The 21,994-nt window shown below is 35.1% G+C and overlaps 1 protein-coding gene across 1 annotated transcript; it reads left to right on the plus strand.

Moving 5' to 3' along the window:
- Window positions 1-5,687: 5,687 nt before the first annotated feature.
- On the plus strand, window positions 5,688-6,779 carry LOC120179085 (myb-related protein 330-like). The gene is made up of 3 exons (XM_039184795.1): window positions 5,688-5,968; window positions 6,055-6,184; window positions 6,269-6,779. Exons 1-3 carry the CDS (start codon window positions 5,836-5,838, stop codon window positions 6,678-6,680), a joined length of 675 nt encoding a protein of 224 aa, XP_039040726.1. The 5' UTR covers window positions 5,688-5,835; the 3' UTR covers window positions 6,681-6,779.
- Window positions 6,780-21,994: the final 15,215 nt, after the last annotated feature.

The following is a 21,994-nucleotide window of genomic DNA, read 5'->3' on the forward strand; positions in this document are numbered from 1 at the left end:
TAGTGACTAAATTATAACATATTGAAATTAAATATTCTAATTCGTAATTAATTATTTAATATTGCAATGGCTAAACATGCTATTTTACGCATTTATTAATTTGGTGACTAATTTAAAACTATATAAAATTCGAATATCATAATAAATTAAAAATATATACTCGGGATTAAAATATTATTTATTAAAATTAAAGGACTAAATATGATATTTATCTTAAATATATTATTAATACGGTTAATGGCTAAAATATAAATAAATAAAATTTAGAGACCAAATTAAAAGGATTATAAATTTGATTAGTGACTAAAATGTAAAGATTACAAGTTAGGATGGCTGCGGAAAGGGTTTAACCTTTACCAAATTACACGCAGGTCCTCCTTTAAACGACGCCGTTTAAGAGAGGGTATAAATACCCTATGCTGGCTGGCCCGAAGGGCCATCATCTCATTTCTCATTTCTCTCTTCTCTCTCTTAAATGAGAGAGTTTAAATTCTCTCTGGCTTCTCTCTAAAGCTGAGAGAATGACCCGGTCGGCAGTCGCACTCCGACGTCGGCGACCACCGCCGGCCACCACACGCGGTGGCCGGATTTTTCCTAAATACCCCCAAATAACCTCCTAAACCCTATTAGGCCGAATCAGGCGTTAGTTTCCCCTAAAAAACTCCCGATTGGAGTAGATCTGAAGAAATACCTTCGGGTATTTCGAATAGTTTGGTCGGCCCGTAGCGTCTTCGATCACCGGTGGCTTCCTCGGTAAGCTTTCCTTTCTTTCTTTTTTTTTCTGTTTTTCTTCTTTTTCTGTTTTCTGTTCTCCCCCCCTTTCTGTTTTGCAGGATCCGGTGGCTTTTATAGCCACCACCGAGCCATGCTCGGACCGGTCTAGAGGGGGAAGTTCGGTGAGTCACCGAGCTATGTGGTGACTCACCCCATAGCCGTGACATGTGGGGAGCAGCTGGCCTTCTGGAGGCTTCTGGCGAGGGTGTCGTTGGTGGTGGCGACAGCGGCGGCCGCGTGGTTCCTAGGGTATCATAACCCTAGGGCGTCTTGTTGTAAAACTTTGGACCGTTGGATCTTGCCAGATCCAACGGTGGAGATCGTCTGGCGGCTGGGGATGAGATGGAAAACCCTAGTTGGGTTTAGGGTTATTGTTTGGGCTTTGTAAATGGGTTTGTAATATTTTTATTATTATTATTATTTTTTTATTTAATGATAATAATATATATATATAATAATATATTTTATTTAATAATAATAATAATTAAAATAATATAATGAAAAATTAGTGTCTACACTCGGCATTACTCAGACGAACAAGGAAATAATCGTTGTCCAAATCCACAAGCTGGATTCAGCCCTTCGGAAGCCATAACTGATTGATCTTATTCCACAACGCGCGATAACCAATGGATTTACCAAGGAGTCTCCCAAAAACTGTTTGCCTCATATTTTAGTCGATCGAATCATGAACGCGGTTAGAGAACTGAATCACTAGGTAAGGGTCGCTTCGATCAACCACAACATCTCCTTCCTGTATAGAAATATCATCATCACCAAATCCAACAAAAGGTATCGAATTGTCACCTGTACGTTCTGAGACTATCTCGGCATAAGATTTCGGCTGAACAGGAGCATTCGCTTCCTTTTACATAAGAGTCTCAGACGGGGTTGTATCCTCCTCTATTGGACTCGAAGGAACAATGGAGCCATATTCTAAGTTATTAGATTGACGTCCCTTCTTCTCATTCGGCTGAACGTTAGGGTCAATCGGAGATCCTGGTCGTTTGAGCGGGGGGTCACTTGGGATGCTCGTCGGCAAGGCCGACGACAGAGTATAAACGCTCATGCAAACCCTAAGGAACGCAAACAAACTTCCACAATTCTCGGAGCAAAAATCGCAAATTATCTATACATTGTTTGCTTTCTAATTATTCATAATATCGCATACAAATTATCTAAGGGTGTATCTATCTTATTATCGTTATTATCAATCACAAATTGATTAGAAGTGACATAAAACTAAACTATTTGTTATCAGTCTTGTTAATCACAAATTAATTAGAGGGGACACAAATTAAGTGGCCTCCGTGGTAAAAAAAGTTATTGTTATTCCTTGAGGACTCGGGCTCGAACATCATAAGTGTCAGGGGCATGAACGTCATCTTCAAACAGATATTATCTTGTATTCACCTCAAATTAATAATAAAAAAATCAATTAGAGGTGAATAGATAAATCATCTTCTTATTTTTACGTTTAAATCATATATTTTTTATTTAATTTGAAGGTTTAAGATTTTTTTTCAAAAAATTCTCAGCAATCTATATTTATAAGACAATAATTAATAATAAAATTTAATTTAACGAAAATGACTATCATCTAAGTCAAAACTTAAAATTCAAATAGTACAATGATTAAACCGACCAAATTATTTCTATAAAAATGATTAAATTAAAATATAAAAAAATAAATTTACAGTTTACACATAATATAAAACTAATAACCAAAATTTAGCAAACATAACAAGTCGTGGATGTGGATGTGAATCTGAAAGGGAACTTTGATGAATATTGCAATTTGACCCTTTTTTCCATACCAATTATTACAAGCGAGGAGTGACAAATCATGTAGGGATTTGGTTAAATTGTAATTACAAAATCAAATTTTCGCTTTCAAGTGTGGAAACTTCCGTTGGTACCTACTACCACCTACCCACAAAAAACGTGAACAACACCATCGCATCTTCTCTATAATAACAAAAAGGTCCCTATCTCCACAACAAACAACCAATACAAGAGTACACAAAATATTTAATTTGATAAATTACATAAAAATTAATGATTTAATATCATATCATATACCGGTGATAATTTTTTTGAATAGTTTAGAGTGATTATAAGATAGTATTTACTCAGCATATCTCTTAATCATTAATAAGACACATATTGCACTCCCTATCGTTCGACTCAAATCGCCTAAAAAGAATAACACTCTTTTTTATCACTAAAACTTTTTAAGAGATTTCAGTGATAATTTTTTTTAAATATCAATTAATGAGATAAGATAATACTTAAACTCTATTTATAATTTTAAAAATAAAAAATTATTGAATGCGTATTAAAGAATTATACTGTGAATATATATGAGCATACAACACTTACCAAAAAAAAAGATATTGTAAATAAATAATAAAGTAGGGAAAGCTTAAGGGTGTGTTTGGTTGGGAGAATGTGAGATTCCCATGAGAATGAAATCCACATTCCACCGTTTGGTTGGCCGGGAATGTCATTCCCGGTAATCTTACATTACCAATAGTAGATTTTTTTGGGTATATTACTGGGAATGTCATTACCTCCCTTTCCTTGGGTATTGTTGGATTACCGACGTTTTGGACTAAAATACCCTTAAAAAATTTTCTTTCAAAAATATCCTTATTCTGTCATTGACTAATAAAAATTATACGAAGGTTAAATTACAAATTTATCCTTAAACTATTTTAGATTTATAAAAAAAATCAATAATTAAAATTTTATATGAAGTTCAGGGATTAAAATAAAATTTTACCCTTTCATTAAACCTTTTTATATTTTCAATTTTGTAAAAAAAATTATATAAATTTTATGAATTTAAATTTTTTAAAGAAAATATATAATTATTTTCCAACTTGTTAAAAAAATAAATATATAATAAGGACAATTTGGTCAAATATACATTCTAATAATCTTTTATTCCTTTAACCAAACACGATAATCTTACATTCCTGCTAAACCAACCAAACACAAACTACAACATTCTCAGTAATTCTATTTCCTGGTAATTTTTTATTCCTACTGGTAATCTTACATTCCGTGAACCAAACGCACCTTGAGGGTAGATGACCAAACCCAAAAGGATTCTCCAAAAATTAGTTTTTCCCTTATACTAACAATTTATTCGAGGCATGGACCAACTTACTTCGGTTTTTAAAGGAATTGTTGATGTTTTTTAAAGGTTATAGGTTTAAGCACCAACGATTGCAGCAGGGTCATTGAACGTTCATTGTCAAATGATTGAGAGTATTTAGAACATATACTACTTTGTAATCACCTTAGCTTAATAAAAAATCATTCGAGTGTAAATTACGCATTCAATATCTAAACTACCAGTTTTGATCCGTTTTAGTACATAAACTTTTAATTTTTTCAAAACTATAACCAACGTTTAGTTTTTATTTCATTTTAGTACATCGTCATTAAAAACTTAGCAACGTTATATTTTTTGGGTAAATTACATCATTCATCACTCAACTATCTCCTCACTCTTGTTTTGTTGCTAATCAACTGAATGTTCCACGTGCAAATCACCGTCAAGTTTCTAACAGCGTGATTCTAAAACGAAACAAAAACAAAATGTTAGACATGATTTTGAAAAAATAAAAAGTTTAAGTATTAAAACATATAATTTATGTACTAAACGTGTAATTTACCCTTTATTCTAAAAAATGAATATGTTTCTAGAAGGTTAGAATGAGAAGGAAAGGAGATGAGAATATCTGACCAACAATCCCTGTAATAATAAAAATAAACAAAGGCATGGCCGGCCTCTAGTGACGTACTTCCTTTCTAGAATATTGGATGGTTGGTTGAATTCTGAAAATGACTTTTCATTTGTTTTTCAAAAGGAATAATAATTTGTTTACTAATCCATTTTATTATTATACACTTTAAAACTTAGGAAGTTAGCCGAAATTTGGCAAAACTAACTTAAATAGGAAGAGTTACCTGTCTACTAAAATTGGGGAAAGGCTCACGTGACGCAGTTTTAATATACAATTAACCGAATTTATTAATATATATGATAAAATGATAATTAAAATATTATTTTTTTTATCGATTTTATTATTATTATGTACTTTACAGAAACTGTTAAAAAATATTAATATTTTAAATAAAAATAATAATATTTTAAATATTTTTTACCAATTTTATTAAAAAATAATAATAAAATCAATAATATATTTCTTTAAGACGGCCCTTTCCCGAAATTGACTTGTGAGTGGAGAAGGTAATATGGTCTTCTAGAAACCTTTTTAAAGACCGATTATAAATAAATATTTTAAAATAGAAGAGGGTGGAAAGTAAGAGCATATCGGAAGATATATAGGAAAAGAACTCTCTAACTGTGTTTAGTGCCATTTTGCACAAGGAAGACATTATTTGTGTTATATTACAATTTTGGCCCAAGCATTTACAATTTTATCACAATTCGGTTCTTTTCACTTTCACATCCAACATGGCTGATGAGTGTTTATTTTACAAAGGGATTGCCAAAAGTAAAAATGTTAGAAGTAAGTAAAGATGTAAATGAGGGTTTTGTAGACATTTTGACCAAGTTTATATTTATATAAGAAAATGTTTTTTAATACATAAAATTAATAAATGTGTATAAATCTTTTACGATTTAATCTATATGATCATTTTCTTTCACCTACGATGTAAATATGCCAAATTCTAATATAATTTATATTTTTTAAGTTAAGATATTCAGGAATGGTAGAGAAAAAAATATGGTGCAGAAAACGAAACTGATGAGAATGGAAGAATGAAGAGAAGAGAAGAGGAAGGACCAAATGGCAAAAAAAGTATAATGAAAAGTAGAGCTACCTACCAAATCCAGCACCAACTTAATTGCAACCACTCCTCACCAACTCGGTCAAAAACCTTTGCATATATAAAAAAATATCACAAGAAAGAGGGCCCTGGTTCAATTACAGGCACCCATCTCCTCTGTTTATTTTCCGCCACCACTTCCTTTCTTCATTATCTCCATAAAAAAACACAGAAAGAAGAAATAGATTCCTCATGGGTAGATCTCCTTGTTGTGAGAAAGAGCATACCAACAAAGGTGCATGGACAAGGGAAGAAGATGAGCGTCTCATTAACTACATCAAACTTCATGGCGAAGGCTGTTGGAGATCTCTCCCCAAATATGCCGGTCTGTTGGTTTTTTATGATGTGTTGAATTGCAGTAGAGCGTTTTGAACTTGTTTTTCTGATTGTTTTGTGTTGATTTTTTTCCAGGTTTGCTTCGATGTGGGAAGAGTTGTAGGCTTAGATGGATAAACTACTTGAGGCCTGATCTCAAGAGAGGAAACTTCACTGAAGAAGAAGATAAGCTCATCATTAATCTTCACAGCTTACTTGGTAACAAGTATGTTCTTTTCTTGTTTTTTTAATCGATACGAGTAAATGACATTAAAATCTCACCTGGGTAGCCTTTTTTTGTTGGTTTCAGATGGTCCTTGATTGCTGCAAGATTGCCGGGGAGAACGGATAACGAGATCAAGAACTACTGGAACACTCATATCAAAAGAAAGTTGTATAGCAGAGGGATCGATGCTCAAACGCACCGTCCACTCGGTTCGGTTTCCACCACGAACAACAGCAGCAATTGCAGTAACAAGAATAAGATGAACTTTAATAGATTCAGATTAGAAATGAAAGAGACCGTGGTGCCACCGATGCAAGTGCCTGCCAACATAGACAATAGAGCAGACTCGTCCGAAGATTCAAACGGCAGCAGTGGATTAAGTAGTGAAGAAGTTTTCCCACACATCAATCTTGAACTCTCTATTGGGCTTCCGTTTTCATATGTCGACTTAAACCAATCGCAGCAGCAACGAGTCGCCTACCAGTTGTTCCTGTAGATAATTTGTCCGGAGTCTTTAAGTCTCATTTATGTATATCTTATTAGTTAGTTTAAATATAAGGATTTTATTAGGTTAATCATTTAATTACATTATGTTAGGGTGCATACTATATAGGCACATATATTAAATTATTAGTTATATGAATGAATATATATGTGTGTTTAATTATATGCGGTCTACTTATTAATAATTATTTATGATTACATGTTATTATTAGTTATGCTTGTGTTCATATATATATATATATACATTATTATTGGTGTATGGAATACATATATATATATATTATAAGTAACTAAATCGAATATATATACATAAATATTAGTGGATTTTAAAGAACACTAATTTTATTAATTTCATTTTACAGGCCCAAATATTACAACTAGTTAACACGCAAGGCTCGAGATGTAACCGCCCAACCCAAATCCAACAGCCCAAGATGCTAGGGTTTGAAGAAATCCTAACTTCCATCAAGTCCCAGAACCACTGATGGACAAGTCTAACGGTCTAGATTAGGTCTTATTTAGGGTTTGTATACCCTGGAATATTGTTGATGTCGCTAATGTGTTACAGTCGTTGATCCAATCAGTGATCTAACAATCTAGATTCACCCAAGGAAGCTAACCATCCAGATTCGCGCGTGGGCATACACACACTTCTCCAAATGCCTCATGCGCCCGTGGGTCTGATCCATGCTGACACCATCGCAGTCATCCCTGTTGTACCCGAGCGTCCGCATGACCGTAGCAACCTGCTTTTGCCTTTGACAAAGGCAGATGGAAGGACCCCTATTGTAACACAACCAGCACCATTCTACCGAGGGGAGGGGCAAAATCCCTCTACCATGCAGAGTCCTCGCCCGGTGCATGCAAATAAAGAGGAAAAGAAGGATCAAAAGGGGGAATCTCATTAAAAATAGAGGAACATCAGAAACCAAAGGGAGGGGAGCAAAAAAACCATCAATCCTCCATTTTTATAAAAAAAAACACAACACCGAGAACAAAAGATAGCAAAGAGGGTCCTTTTTCTCATCACTAACCAATACTCGAAACCAGAAAAAACCCAGCAATCAAAATCAAAAGGAGAGGGTTTTTTTATGAGTGAACCGAGCATGCAAAAAAGAGAAACCCAAAAAAAAAGGGCTTACATTCCCCATCCGAAGAGGATCATCGTCGCCCCCCTAGGATCCAAACGCCGTTGAGCCGTTAAGGGTAAGCTCTTCGTGATCCCTAGCCGCTGTCGAACGCCTTTGGGTGTTTGTTGGGGTTTGGTTCGAGGGGGTTGCACTTTGGGTATTTGGGGATTTTTTTAGAGAAGGTTTAGTTTAGGGTTGTTTAACCCTCATTGGGTTGTTTGGGGGTGGCAGTCACGGTACTGCCTTGGCCGGATGGGAAGAAAATCTCAAAACGAAAAGAGAATGGGTAAAAAGAATAAAGAAGAGAAGGCGGCGGATTAGAGAAGAAAAAAAGCTTATAGGAAGAAAGGGTTGATGTATAATTGGGGCTAGGGAAAATTTTTACCCAAAATACCATATATATGTCATGGCCAAAACGATAGCGTTTAGGGGATTAGGGCAGCCTACGTCTGATGAGGAGGGGTAAACTATGCGAGCACTCCACCTAGTTCGGGTCGTTCCATTGTGGTTCTTAAACCGAGTTTTTCAAAGTTTCTAATTGTAGCCTCTAAGTTTATGCGTTTTCTTTTTCAGTCCAATGCTAAGTTATTTTTAATTTTGTACTGTTTTTATATTCGACATGTGATTTTCCTGATTTTCATTTTAGCCCGTAATATATGTTGGTTTGTATTTTGTATTGATTGTTCTTCGGGCCTATTATTTCAAGGGCTTTCGTTTTAGTCCATGTTTGTATTCGGGTTTATTAGGGTTTTGACGCTTGAAATATACAACCTTTATGCTTTAGGATTTTTGTTTGTTTAAGTTGCTGATTAGGCTCCTGTGTTTATTGTCTTTTTTTTTATTTTTAATTCTTGGTTACGTGTTGGATAAATTCACTTTTGGCATCCTATAATTTCATTGTTTGGATTCTAGCCCACTGCATTACACGAATATGCACGTATGTATGTATGTATGTATGTATGTATATATATATATATATATATATATATAATCTATTGAGTAATATGGTTATTTTATGTATGTATAAATGACCAACATGGGTGTATGTTAATTGTGTTTTTATGTCAAATTATTATGATATGTGCGCGTACGTGTATTCTTATTTTAAGTATGTTTTAGCCTTTTTATATTTTCTTTTTATTTTATTTTTTAAAATATGATGAATTAGGTATTTTCTTTTAATTATCACATAACTTATTATTAGAGATATTTATTATGTGTTACTCTGACATAACTATAGAACATATTTTCTTAATCAAGTTTAAATATTATTGATCTTCAACATTTGCATTTGCCTTGACAAGCAGATCTATGTTTTTATATCATCTATTTAACAAATATGTCATTGTTGCATCCTATATATGACACTCTCATAAGCATCACTAGACTCGATTCAAATGATTGGACTAAGGATAATACCCTTTTATTTTAAGGTCGTCATGGAGTGATTGTCTTAACGTATAAGAAAGTTACTTCCGACAATTCTAAAATGAAAGTGTATCTCGTCGAGTGAAACCCTAAAATTTGAACACACTTAAAATTTGGAAACGAGAGAAAAAATGTTCGTCTATTTAAATTCTTCGAGAAAAGATCGTTAGAATTTATAAAAGGTCCGATTTCGACGTCTTTAAATAATTGAACATCCTTCTTTTTAAAAGGATTGGTAATTTCTAATTTAAATGTTAATGCATTTTGAAATTTAAATTAAGAATGAATTTTAGAATGGAATTGTACTATTTCTTTATTTCGATTGGAGTAAGAATTGAATGCTTTAAGACATGAGAGGTCGTTTCTTCTTGATAGGAAATAATCAAATATTATTGTGTTTCGTCCTAAAATTCAAATAATATTATTTGAAGGGATCTTAAATTAAATTAAATTCAAACTTGTAAGATTCATTGCAAAGTCAACTAATTAATCTACTAGGTACCTATTTAGGACGCTGTGGGGGTGCTAATCCTTCCCCACGCGTAGTCAACTCCCGAACTCAATTTTTAGTACATAGACCTAAGACGTCGTTTTAATAAAATTAAAATTACTTTTATTAAAAAATAATTTTTAGTGTTCAATCACACCCTAATCAAAGATTAGTGACGACTCATCAAATCATGTTCAATCACACCTCAAGCCTGCAGGTGCAGGGTCATCACGACGCTGTAGCATGCAGCCTGATTTTCTATGCAGATAGATATTTCTTAAGAGGTCGTGTATATTTTCCACTAAATTACATTTGTGTTGAAAAATGAACCCCGGTTTTTTTTTTATGAAGATAAAAAAATTGCTTGAGCCAACACGGTCAAGACTCGAGCGCCATTTTACTCGGCAACTAACAGCGTACTCGAGCGCCATAGCCTCAAAGCTTCTTTAAAGCAACTCAGTGGCAACCAGGATTATTCCAAACCACTACCATGGTATCAATGCTGCTATACCTCCGGCGGTAAATGATACCAGCAAACTCTTCTGCATGTTAAGATCATCTCTGTAAGGGTTTTTCTTCAAAGGATAAGGACCCTTGATAAACTCAAAAGATTTATTGAGTGTCTGTGGTATTTACACAATCTATTCGTCTAGGAATAATAATAATGACTTTATATTTAACATAAACATACATTTATTCTCTCTCACAAGTCTCCCCGCATCTTTGATGCTAACATCACTGATCAATTATCATCTTCTTATCGACTATAGCTCTCCCTCTAAACCAGTAGTAAGCCGTCATAACTATTTTGTTATCATCAAGCCAACTTAAATGTAACGCCGGCAAGCACGCTGACTTGGATCATCATCCTAGCAGAAAAAAATAATCAAATATCATTGAAAAATTTGCGCTTCACAAGACCATGTACACACTTATTAAGCCATTGTGACTCAAAAATACAATTTCGTTGTATTGATGAGCGATCGAAAGTCTCAGTTTGCTTTCTTAGAGCCCACTCCATGAGGCCTAACAGAGCAAACCCACGAGTCCTGTGATCTAGACTTTACTAAATAAGGATGTCACTCACATTGCTAATCCACTTAGATTTAGGTTCAAGAATACAGTTATGCTTTGTTTTGGACCACTGTCCCCTTTAAATTGATATCCTGACTTTGTCTTTGTGTAAGTGGGACATGGAATCCTCTCCTATCCCTTGACACTTCAAGAAGACGCTAAAAAATCCCTTTTCAGGGGATTAAGTTCTCTCTTCAAGAAATATGATAATTCGATTTGCAAATCCAAAAAGCATTCTATTACAAAAGTTTGTTAAAGACATCAAGACCTTGTTGCCATGTTTTTCTTGATACATTGGGTAAGCATGTACTTTTGTTCAAAAAGGTGATATTTCGTAATAAAAAAATTCAAGATATGCACGTATTCTAAGATCAATTGAACGAAGGATGAGTCTTCGGTCGTTAAGTTGATAAAAACTGTTGAATTATATTAACAATTATTCCTTGTTATTATTAGTTCATCTTCTCTACTGCTAGCTCTCCTCGATTAAAAAAAGAGTCCAGTTTTCATTCCGGACAAAGTGGGCATTTTTTTTTTCATATAATGGGGTTTGTTGGTGTAAAAAAATATAGGGTAAAGCATATAAATGGTCCCTTGATTATAAGATATTGCTTTATTAAGTCCTCCCGCTGTTAAAAGTTACAAAATGGTCCTCCAACTATGGGGAGTTGATTTGCTGAGTCCTTTGACTATTTAAAGTTACAAAATGGTCACCTGACTACTCATTATGTTCCAAACTAATCATTTTTCATTAAAAAAAACTAATGATAGTTTGAACTGTATGTTATCCTGTTGACTGAGATATAATAAAATATGATCTCATAATCTCATACGACTATTATATATCAATCAACATGTTAATGTGCAACTCAGATAACCATTATCTTTTAATAGAAAATGACGAGTTTAAAATATAATGAATAGTTGAGTGATCATTTGATAACTTTTAATAGTTTAGTGACTCAATAAAACAACTCCCTATAGTCGATGGACCATTTTATAACTTTAATAGTCAAATGACTTAATAAAATAATATCCTATAGTTAGGGACATTTTATTTAAAAAAATAACAATCTTTTAGAAAATTGTTTTATATTAAATGACATGTTTTGGGAAAATAAATAAATTTATTTTATAAAATTCGTATTGGTTTAGAAATTGAAAACTTTGAGCTGATCCATCACAAAGTTTTCATTTTAAAGTTATCACATTTGAGCAAATTTATTATTCAACAATGATAGATTTGATGCATTATAATGAAATCCTGTTCAAAGATAAACATTGAGGGTGAAAGATAAAATTTTTCAAGATACATTGTTTGTCAAATCTGAAGTCAAGATTATGTTAGAAGTTTACTTCTTAAGCTCAAGTCAAGACCGTAATGGAGCATGGGAACTAAACAAGTGGAGATTTTTAAGCCAACTTTTAATTTTTTTTTATAAGAAATATCGATTGTGAAATTAATCTATGATTAACCAACTAGTTGGTTTAAGTGGTAATTTGATATTGTTTAAACAAGTTTCAAGTTTGAGTCTTTGTATATGCGAAAAATCTCTACCGGAAAATTCACCCACCAAAATCATATAAGAGACCCGGATTAATCCGAATTAATCAAAGAAAATCCCCCGAAAAATGGTCTATAATTTTCTGAAACATAAGTGAAGTTGTAATATGTATTGTGTCCGGCCATGAAATGACTGATTTTTTTTTATTAATTTGAGAGAAGTGACTGAAATGTGCAATGCAGTGACTGATATGTTAGCTAAGGTGGGTCATAGTAAACCGATGGGACGAGATTTTTTATACACCCCTCTGGTGCATAATGAAACTGTGTCGTATTATTATGTCATTGTTTATCAAAACATAACTTTTTATAAGGTTTTTGAGTCAAACTCTGCAATAATTAAGCAAGATTTGTTTTTCAAGTTCTAAAAAATTGTGTGATGCATATTTAAAGGTTACTTGTGTCGGGTGTCACTTAAGGCTATTTGTTGCTTTGTTAGGGAGAATATTTTTGTTTCGTATAAATCAATTTACTTAAGAAATATTGTAAGAGTGTTATTAAGAGTTTTGAAGGTTACGTTTTCTGTACAAAGAACATTATAGTAAACTTTACTATGTGCAAGAATTGAACAACGTAAATAAATTCTCATCCATCCTCGACAACGACATTAGCCTTGGAGTTAGTTGCCGATCCTCGATCCTCGATCCTCGAATCTCATCCCCTTCTGAATCTCTTCCAATTGTCCTTTCTACCATGCATTGGTGTTGTCTCATTCACCACCAATGCAATGGCTTACTCATGTCTCCCATCCACCGGTCCCTATGCTTCTTTCCCATGCTGTTGATCGACTAATACGGACCATAAGTTGGGTGTTTTTTTTATGGTAAAGATTAAGCATCAATGAAATCACCATCTTCGAAAGGGAAAAAACACATTAATTTACTTTGAAGCGCATGCAAATATATAATAATTCATCCCAAGAAGAGCAGTAAAAAACATCACGTGAGTGGACCGACAAGTCAATTGGATGAGTGGGGACCACAAACGAGAACCAGTTTTACTCTGTCTTCCCTCAGCTTTATTTATTTATTTTCCGTTTTTTTTTTCACACTTTATAAGCCTTCTCTCCCATATTTATTGTCATCTTCTATCTTCTTTGCTCCAATTTATTTCCTTTATTTGTTTTTCTTCCTTTTGTTTCTCTGTAACATTTGCAGTTTCTTTTAGTTTTTCTCCAAATTTACATCCACTTGTTGCAAAAAAAAAAAAAAACCATTTCATTCATCTCTTTCTTGGGTTTTTTTTCCAAAGAGGTTGAAAAATGATTTATGGTGGAAGGAAAGCATCAAGATCTCACTCTCATTTCTCATCATTGCTCCACATTATGATTTTATTTTTCTTTTTATGCTCAATGGTTGGAATGATCACAGTCTCACATTGCAGCATTTGCTCTAGATAATGCAAGCTTTGGACTCTCCAGCGATCTTGCATCTCACATTTCTTCATTTCGCGCATTGTCTGCTCAATTTTTCACTATGAAATTTTGGTCAGTCTTTTTCTTCTTCTTCACAACGTTGTCTCCCTTAATCTCTTCCTCTTTTTGTGTTATGAAGTAATTACCGAAATATAAAGTTTTTGACTGTTTTATCACTCAATAGATCAGTTGTACCCATCTACTTTTTTTCTCTGCTTATGGTTCTCTATATTACCCTTTTGTTTTGTTTTCTGTGAGTTCTGAAATTTCTTTCAATCTGATGTATTATTTGCTTTCAATTTGTGAAAAATGTGTAATGGAAGTTTCCAATGAGCAGCATTTGGGGTCCAAGGGCCCTTGTTTGCTTCAATTCTTCTCTGGAGAGGAACTTGAGTATATAGTTGATATGAGATTAGATTTGATTTTTCCATGGTTTTATGCGGCTGCTCACTTAAATTCCACAAAACAATTATAAAACATATGTGTTTGTGCGTTGGTAGTTCAATGGGTGATTATGAAATGTATGCAATTATTCGAATTACTGTTGAATTGCTTACCTCAGATGTGAAACGAGCCATTGTCATTAATGGTGTCATGGTTGATCCTATAAGATTTATTCTGATTTCTTGATGAATTGTTCATCTCCTGGTTGGTCTTTGTAAATTTTTCATTAGAAACCGATTCAGATGTTTTCTCTCTACTTTTGGACATCCAGAATACAAAAATTCTGCTCCTGAAGGCAGTTGCATTAAATATCTGCTGCTTGTGTAATACATGCCATTGGCATCCTTGTTTATTTGTCCTTCTCTAATGCATGGTAGCTTTTCTTATTTATGCTTCGATAAATTTCTACAAGCGATTGTGTGTGCCTGATGTAGAACCAGTACTCTGCTCACAAATTAAAACACTCGAGAACTAATCTGAAATCTCAATAGAAATTCTCCAAATTCTCACCTTCTACTTCAGATGCTTAGATATCTAGATTGCCATAGAATTATCTTACAAGTGCATGACTGAAGTTCTTAGCAGAACAATTCTTTTTTGTCCAAGCCTGATGATCAGTATGGCTGAGGTTCTCTCTCTTTTCCTTCTTTTGTTTTTCCTCTTTTGATAATTAACCCAGGCTCTCAACAAAATGATTTGGCCTCGTCCCCCGATCGAAGTTTAAATGGAAGCTTCAGAAAGTTTGCATCTGGTTCGTATGTTACAAATTAACTATCTCTTTTCTCCTTGTTCATATCAAGTTAAACCTATATTATTTTCATTTTTTTGTACTATATACCCTGTTGTGTTTTCTGCAGACATTTTAGTAGAACTGTTAGGACAATTTCTCATAGAACTAGGAACTGATATAACATTATGATCCTTGATCGCAATTATTGTCTAATGGTCCTTGATTAATACGTCATCTATAATTCCTGCATCTTGTTCTGCTGAAGTTCATGGCAATTAATAAATTTACTCCTAAGAACAGAAACCTGACTTTGACAGAAAGTTGCAATAGCATATCATGCTATACTCTCCTTAAATTCTTGGTTTTTCCTTTTCTGCTTTTTTCTTTTTATTTGAAAGTAGAAATCCAGCTCTAGATGGTTATTCCTTTCTCCCTCTCTTTCAACCTCGTTGGTCAGCAAGCATATGTTTCTTTATATTTTAGCATTTAACTAGTCTTTGAGCATTTCCAATGATTTGTATAGACAATACGAAGACCACAAACAATTTACGCACCTGCGCTTATTGTATAAGGGTCTCATAATTATAACCCTTCATAGTTCCCCTGCAATACATTAAGCTATGTCAGATTAGTATTTAGTAACGCCTTATTGTGTTATTGATGTAGGAAAACCTTTTAACCATTTAGAATTAGTGATTGGTCTGCACAACTTATAATCCAATTTGTTGTAAGGCATATACAACATATAATCTAGCCTTTCTTTAAAATTTCCGAATAGAAAAGGAAATCTTTAAATGTTAGAAAATATGAGGAATAAAAATAGGAAAATGGAGATAGTTTTCTGGTTGCACTTCCTCTTAAAACATGTTCACATGCCCATAGAATAACTTGTCTGCTATTGTCCAATTTCTCTCTCTCACATCAAACGTTTTCTGCAGTCAATTGCTACACCATAAATGAAAATGTTTGGATTTTAATTTAACGCAGTTATCTCTACCCAAAGTGTGTCTGGGACTTCATCTTCAAGCAAGTTTTTTCAAACTTCTAGAAGAGTCCACAAAGTGCTGAAGGACTTTGGAAGGGAATTCATAGACCAGGAGTTATTTAAGCAGGGTCTTCAAGATTGGGTTTTGGAAAACTATGGTGTGGATGATGTCACCGGGAAGCAGTCCCTTTTAAATTCCCCATTTCTGATTGATGAACTGCACAAGCTTGATCTATCATTGGAAGGGGTTTTATTTCAGCAACTATTCCGAATGCCATGTTCTCCTTTTGCTTCTAAAGGTTTGAAGGAAGATGGGTATCTTGCTTTGGAAGACTTTCTTCATGTTATTGTAAATGGTCTGTGGCGTACATTTTGGTGTAAAAGCGGACCAGTGCAATTCACTCTGTCGTGTGTCCGTCATCCTGGATCTAAGTTGTATGCTGTCAACAAAGCAATTTCACGAGGAAGGTTAGAAGAGCTACGTGGTTTAGCTTTAATATCTAAAAGTGGGAATGGTCTAAAAGTTCACTGGAATCAAGTAGTGGAGTTGGCCTTATTTAGACAAGATATACTCTCAGGAAACGAGTTAACATTGTCAATTGACACCATATGTGAAGCTCTATTTTATGGTTTTCATATACTTATTTCTAGGTGTATGAGCAAGTCCAGAACCATAAGCAACAATTCTGTTTTTATTATGGTTTTTGATTCTAAATTTGGTGCAGTGATAAAACTTGGAGGTGATCTCAGTAAACTTGAATTGAACACAGCTGATCCGTATCAGTCTGTAGTCCACTGGATAAAATGCAAAGCTGAAGTCCTTGTTTCATCAGTCGAGAAAATATGGAATGCGCTTGGAAATGCAAATTGGGGAGACCTGGGGACCCTTCAAGTACTGTTAGCTACTTTCTATTCAATTATCCAGTGGAATGGACCACCAAGAAAGTCAATATCCTCATTGGCCTCAGCTCATAGCCTTCGTCTTCAGAAGCGTAGAATAGAATGCCACTTAGCTGAGAATGAAAATGCCATCGTACCTTATCAGCAGTCTGGTTATCAACAAGGAGAGATTGTTGAACTTGATCATAGTGATAATCCCCTGGTAAAAAATGCATCACATTTGAAGCTTAAGCAGGGCGAGATACTGCTATTGGAGGATCAACAACAGGGCCAGAAAAGTTTCCAGATACAGGAGTCCTTCATAGGAGGCGTCTATTTTCTCTATGGCTCTATTTCTTTAGATTACCCCACACAGTTGTTAACTTTGTATGTTGGTGCCCATCCATCCAGACTTGAACCCTCTTGGGAGGATATGAGTCTGTGGTATCAAGTACAGAGGCAAACGAAGGTACTAAACATATTGAAGAATCAAGGGGTTTCAAGCAAATATTTACCCGAAATAATTGCCTCTGGCCGACTTTTGCATCCTGGCCCTTGCAAAAAGCAGAGTCCAAGTGGACGATGTGATCATCCTTGGTGCGGAACTCCGATTCTTGTAACATATCCAGTTGGAGAACCACTTTCATATATAGTTGCTAGGGATGGTCCATTTTCATCTGATGATGCATTACGCAGCTGCCGAGACTGCCTTGTTGCTCTAAGAAGTGCAGCTACAGCCAATGTCCAGCATGGTGATATTTCCCCAGGAAATATAATCCGTGTTTTCGATATTCAAGGTACTAGAAACAAAGTTTTGTATATTCCAGTTTCATGGGGCCGTGCGGTTCTGGAAGACAGGGACAACCCGGTGATAAACTTGCAGTTCTCATCCTCCCACGCACTTCAGCATGGGAAACTCTGTCCAGCATCCGATGCTGAGAGCCTAGTTTACCTCCTATACTTTGTTTCTGGGGGCACGATCCAGCAACAGGATTCTATCGAATCAGCTCTGCAGTGGAGGGAGAGAAGCTGGGTGACACGCTCATTTCAGGAGCATCTAGGTGAAGTCTCACCTTTGCTAAAGGCATTTAGTGATTATGTCGATAGCCTATGTGGAACACCATACCCAGTTGATTATGATATTTGGGTGAGAAGGCTTAACAGAGCTGTGGACGGATCTGGATCAGATGATAGAGGTAAAATGATCGAAGAAGAAGTCGCCATGACATTGAGAATGGATAACGTGGCTGAGTCTTCTGGGACCTCCGGAGGTGGTACATAATTTTCATGATGTGGAACCAAAGTTTCAACGGAACGTTTTTGTTTTTGTAACTGTCCTTGGTTGAAATTAAATTTATTTAATTTTTTAAATGGCCTGGAAAAGCTCTGTACTGCCAATATTATTCCTAGTGTTAAAACTCAGAAACTAGATAGCAAGTTCAACCCTTTCATTTTACTGGGACATTTCATTTAAATGTCCCACATGTGCTTCTACCGATTTGGTCCGTCCCCATTTGAGTTTGCTACATAGTGCATATACTTTTACCACAAATGGTTGATAAACTGCAATACCAAATATTCGGCATATTTTGCAGATTGTCCTTTCATGGATACTACAACTCAATTCAACTGCTTCTTTCTGGACAATATAAGGTTATTAATTCCCCGACACAGTCCAATATTGGGAGAAAAACCTTACAACCAGCTGCCATTTACTTGATGGTCCCATGTAATGCAGCGCCCGCAACAGCCAAACTTGTGGTAGCCCTCTTGTCCGTATTGATCTTGACCCGACCGTTGTCAGCTGCTTCCGTAAAATCGTCACACATTGTTGCTTGTCAGGATGCGTGGTCTTAGCTTTCACACATGCCTCAGTTAAGCACAAACTTCTATTACAGATGCTAGGTTCCGATGAGTCCCAGTTCACCTCGTCCCGAACAAAATAATGAGGCTGACTTATACTCTTTAGGAGCCGGTCCTTTAATCCCGAAGCCATGAATTCTTGAGTCTTCCTCGGTAGCACAATTCTGATCCAAATATTGCGCGCTTGAAAACATTGGAACAACACATGATCCAGATCCTCAAATATTGAGGACAGTCAGCCATTATCGTCATATGACGCTAAGCCGGACCACATTAGTAAACAATTTGCCATCCACAAGAGCAATTGAACATGTTGAGGGCAATGGATTCGCCAGAGCATCTTGCATTAGTTGGTCATCCCACAATCCAAAATTACCTGTAAGATCGTATTAGTCAGATTTTGAAGTGAAGTCATTCCCTTTATTCCATCTCCACCCGACTGAGTTGGGAGCTTTAAAGCTGCTCTCTGGAATTATGTGATAAAAAAGTAAAAATCTGTTAAGTTGTCATTAGTTATTTTATCCTTTTGCCAATGCTGATATCAGTTATTTTGCATCCGCGTCGACAACCGTCAAATACGTCATCGCAGCGTTACCGAGTTAACGACCCAATGATATGATTCAAACGAAAACCAAAGTTCATCGTTACAAATGAAGATTTAGTGGTATAAATGATATAAAAACTATAGTTCAATAGTATCAGGGGCAGTTTATCCTATTTCTTTTTTGTAACCCTAAAAAAAGCATGTTCATTTTTTGAATGTGGCAATGCTAAATAATGGACCTTTTAAACACTTTTGGATAGTAAATTCAATTATTAACCGATCAAATAATGGATAGTTTTAAACAAGGATAAGACAAGATCCAATTTCGTATATGCATCTCTCTCTTTTTCTCCTTTTGCTATATGTGATTCTCAAAGTAATCAAATTGTTTAAACTGTTTCGTATCTTCAACAGGACAAAAGGAATATGGACAGCTCAGTTATTCATAAGAAAAATCTCAAAAATCTTGAATCATTGTTTAACAAATGCAATAATGGAGGCTCTATAATTCAGCCTTGTAAGTTAATTTGGGTAGCATTTGGTAAAACTAACTATAAATCTGTAGTGTTAGTAATAATGTGAATGCTAGAGGTAAAATGTTTTGGCTTAAGAGTTAAGATACGTTGATAACAGTTCCTGAATGCTAAAAAAAGAGAGAGTATGTTGAAATAAGACTATGATTAGTTTTGTTCTAAAAGTTGTATACATGTAAAGTATACTCTATGTACAATTACAGTGCACAAGATTTCAACAGTTGAGGATGTTGAGAATAGTGACTATAGCTTTGATCAACCTCCTAAACAGGCTTTCAAGACCTTCATTGAGATCTTCGGCACATCTCTGAGTTTTGTAGCTCATTCTGAACATTCTCAACATGTTTCATGTTTCCAGATTTAATCAAGGATCGCAATGTAGCTTCAGCGTTTGCAATTTCATTTGTTTTTTGTTCTTCTTCTCACATTACTCTTTTCTGGGTCATTATCTTTGAAACTAGTGACCATCGGCTCTATTTCGAATCCTGACCCTGAGATGAAGGACAACAAGGATTCTTGCACGCTGGCAGTTGCTGATTCTAATAGTTTTCAGGTGTTAATCATGGCTCCGCACTCACTGTCTTTGTTGAAGGAAGAACTGCTAAGTTTATTTTCCATACGTTTCAAGTTCTTTAAGGCCTTGTAGACTGCCTTCTTACTGCCTTCCTAGAGCTTAAGTATTTCCTAACCTCATTAGCAAGCCCTTCAACTCCTCGTCTTCGACACAAAATAGATTGAAGTTCTTGTGTACATTCCTTGGTTTGCGACATGGCATCTTTAACGGTTCCGCATACATTAAGGAGCATGAGAGATCCATCCAAAAGTTGTTCAACCCATTTGCTTTGCTGCTCGAGCTAGAGCTTGTTGAGAGAGGGGCAATTGAAGCAACATATCAACAGAGTCATACAAATCTTGAAGAAAGTTGAGTTGATGTCCAATCGATGATGATGTAGTGGCCGACTGAGACACCCTCAATCAGAGTAGATTTTCTTCTATTTGTGAAGTGATGGGGTGTTGCCTTGAAGGCAAACTGTTTGAGCGAGCATGGAAATAAGGTTGGACATTCAAAGGAGAGGAAGCCATTTCTTTTTCTTTTTCTTAGAGAAGAAAGAAGGCCTTTCAATTGTGTTGCAACTCAGTCTAGCTATTTGTTGTCTTCCCATTACCATCTGCTGAATATGTATAAGTCACAGGCTGTGGGGGAGACAAGAGGAATCTCATCCTGTTTAAATATCAACTACAAGTAACATGGACTTGATTTAGATCTACACGATTATCACGAAAACGTCCGTCTTTTGTCTCCTCTCCACATCAAAATACCCTTATCTTCAATAACATGATACCAATACAATAATAACACACACGATGGGGCTAAGACAGTATACAGGTAATGGCCATTTTCTCGTTTCTGTTCTCCCCTTTATATTAATAGACAATTCCTTTCAACTTGTCTCCAGGTTATAGTGTTATTGTTGAATTTGTTCTGCAAAAGGGAGGCAAGATCCGCATGCTTGACTTGCATAATATAATGTATAGCAGGAAAGGTGTACTTGTCTGCATTTGTTTAAAGATGGGAAGAAGATGGAACATTTATTAAAGTTTCAAATGTCCCAACTGAAATACAGCTAAAACAATTTTTTTTTATAATGCAACATGTTTATGATCTGATCTGAACCAACCATGTGAATGATATTGAAAGTGGGTGGAAATGCAAATAAATGCTTGGAGATTATTGTAGTATCAAAATTTTATTTATTTGATTATATGTAAATTTCATTTATGTACAAGATTGATGTTGACATAATTTTCTAAGGCTTGAATATGTTGAGAATAGAGATCACCCTAGTTTTGATCGTACACATCTGAAGAAGCAGTCAACTCCGCTGACTTTGCATCTCAACATTGATGACGTTCTCAGGTTTGCTCATTTTTGGACTCAAAAGTGATCATAAAGAAGAATCGATCTTTTCAAATTCGTTAATGTCTCGTTTCCCGGCTTGCTCGCACAATATTTGTTTGTGGTTCAATAGTTCAAACACTAATAACCAGAGGGTAGACTTTCATTGTTGCTTTGGCCTTGAGATGAGGGTCAAAAAGTACTCAAACATGGAAGAAGCAACTGCTTCAAGCTCCCTTAGCAAGCTAACGGCTAATCATTGCCTTGGTGTCATGATAATCCGTAGACGAAAAATCACGTTTCGTTTCCAGACCCTTGTATCATACAGATT

The sequence above is a fragment of the Hibiscus syriacus genome, unplaced genomic scaffold (genome assembly GCF_006381635.1).
Source record: "Hibiscus syriacus cultivar Baekdansim isolate YM2019G1 unplaced genomic scaffold, ASM638163v2 tig00112400_pilon, whole genome shotgun sequence".
Taxonomy (NCBI): domain Eukaryota; kingdom Viridiplantae; phylum Streptophyta; class Magnoliopsida; order Malvales; family Malvaceae; genus Hibiscus; species Hibiscus syriacus.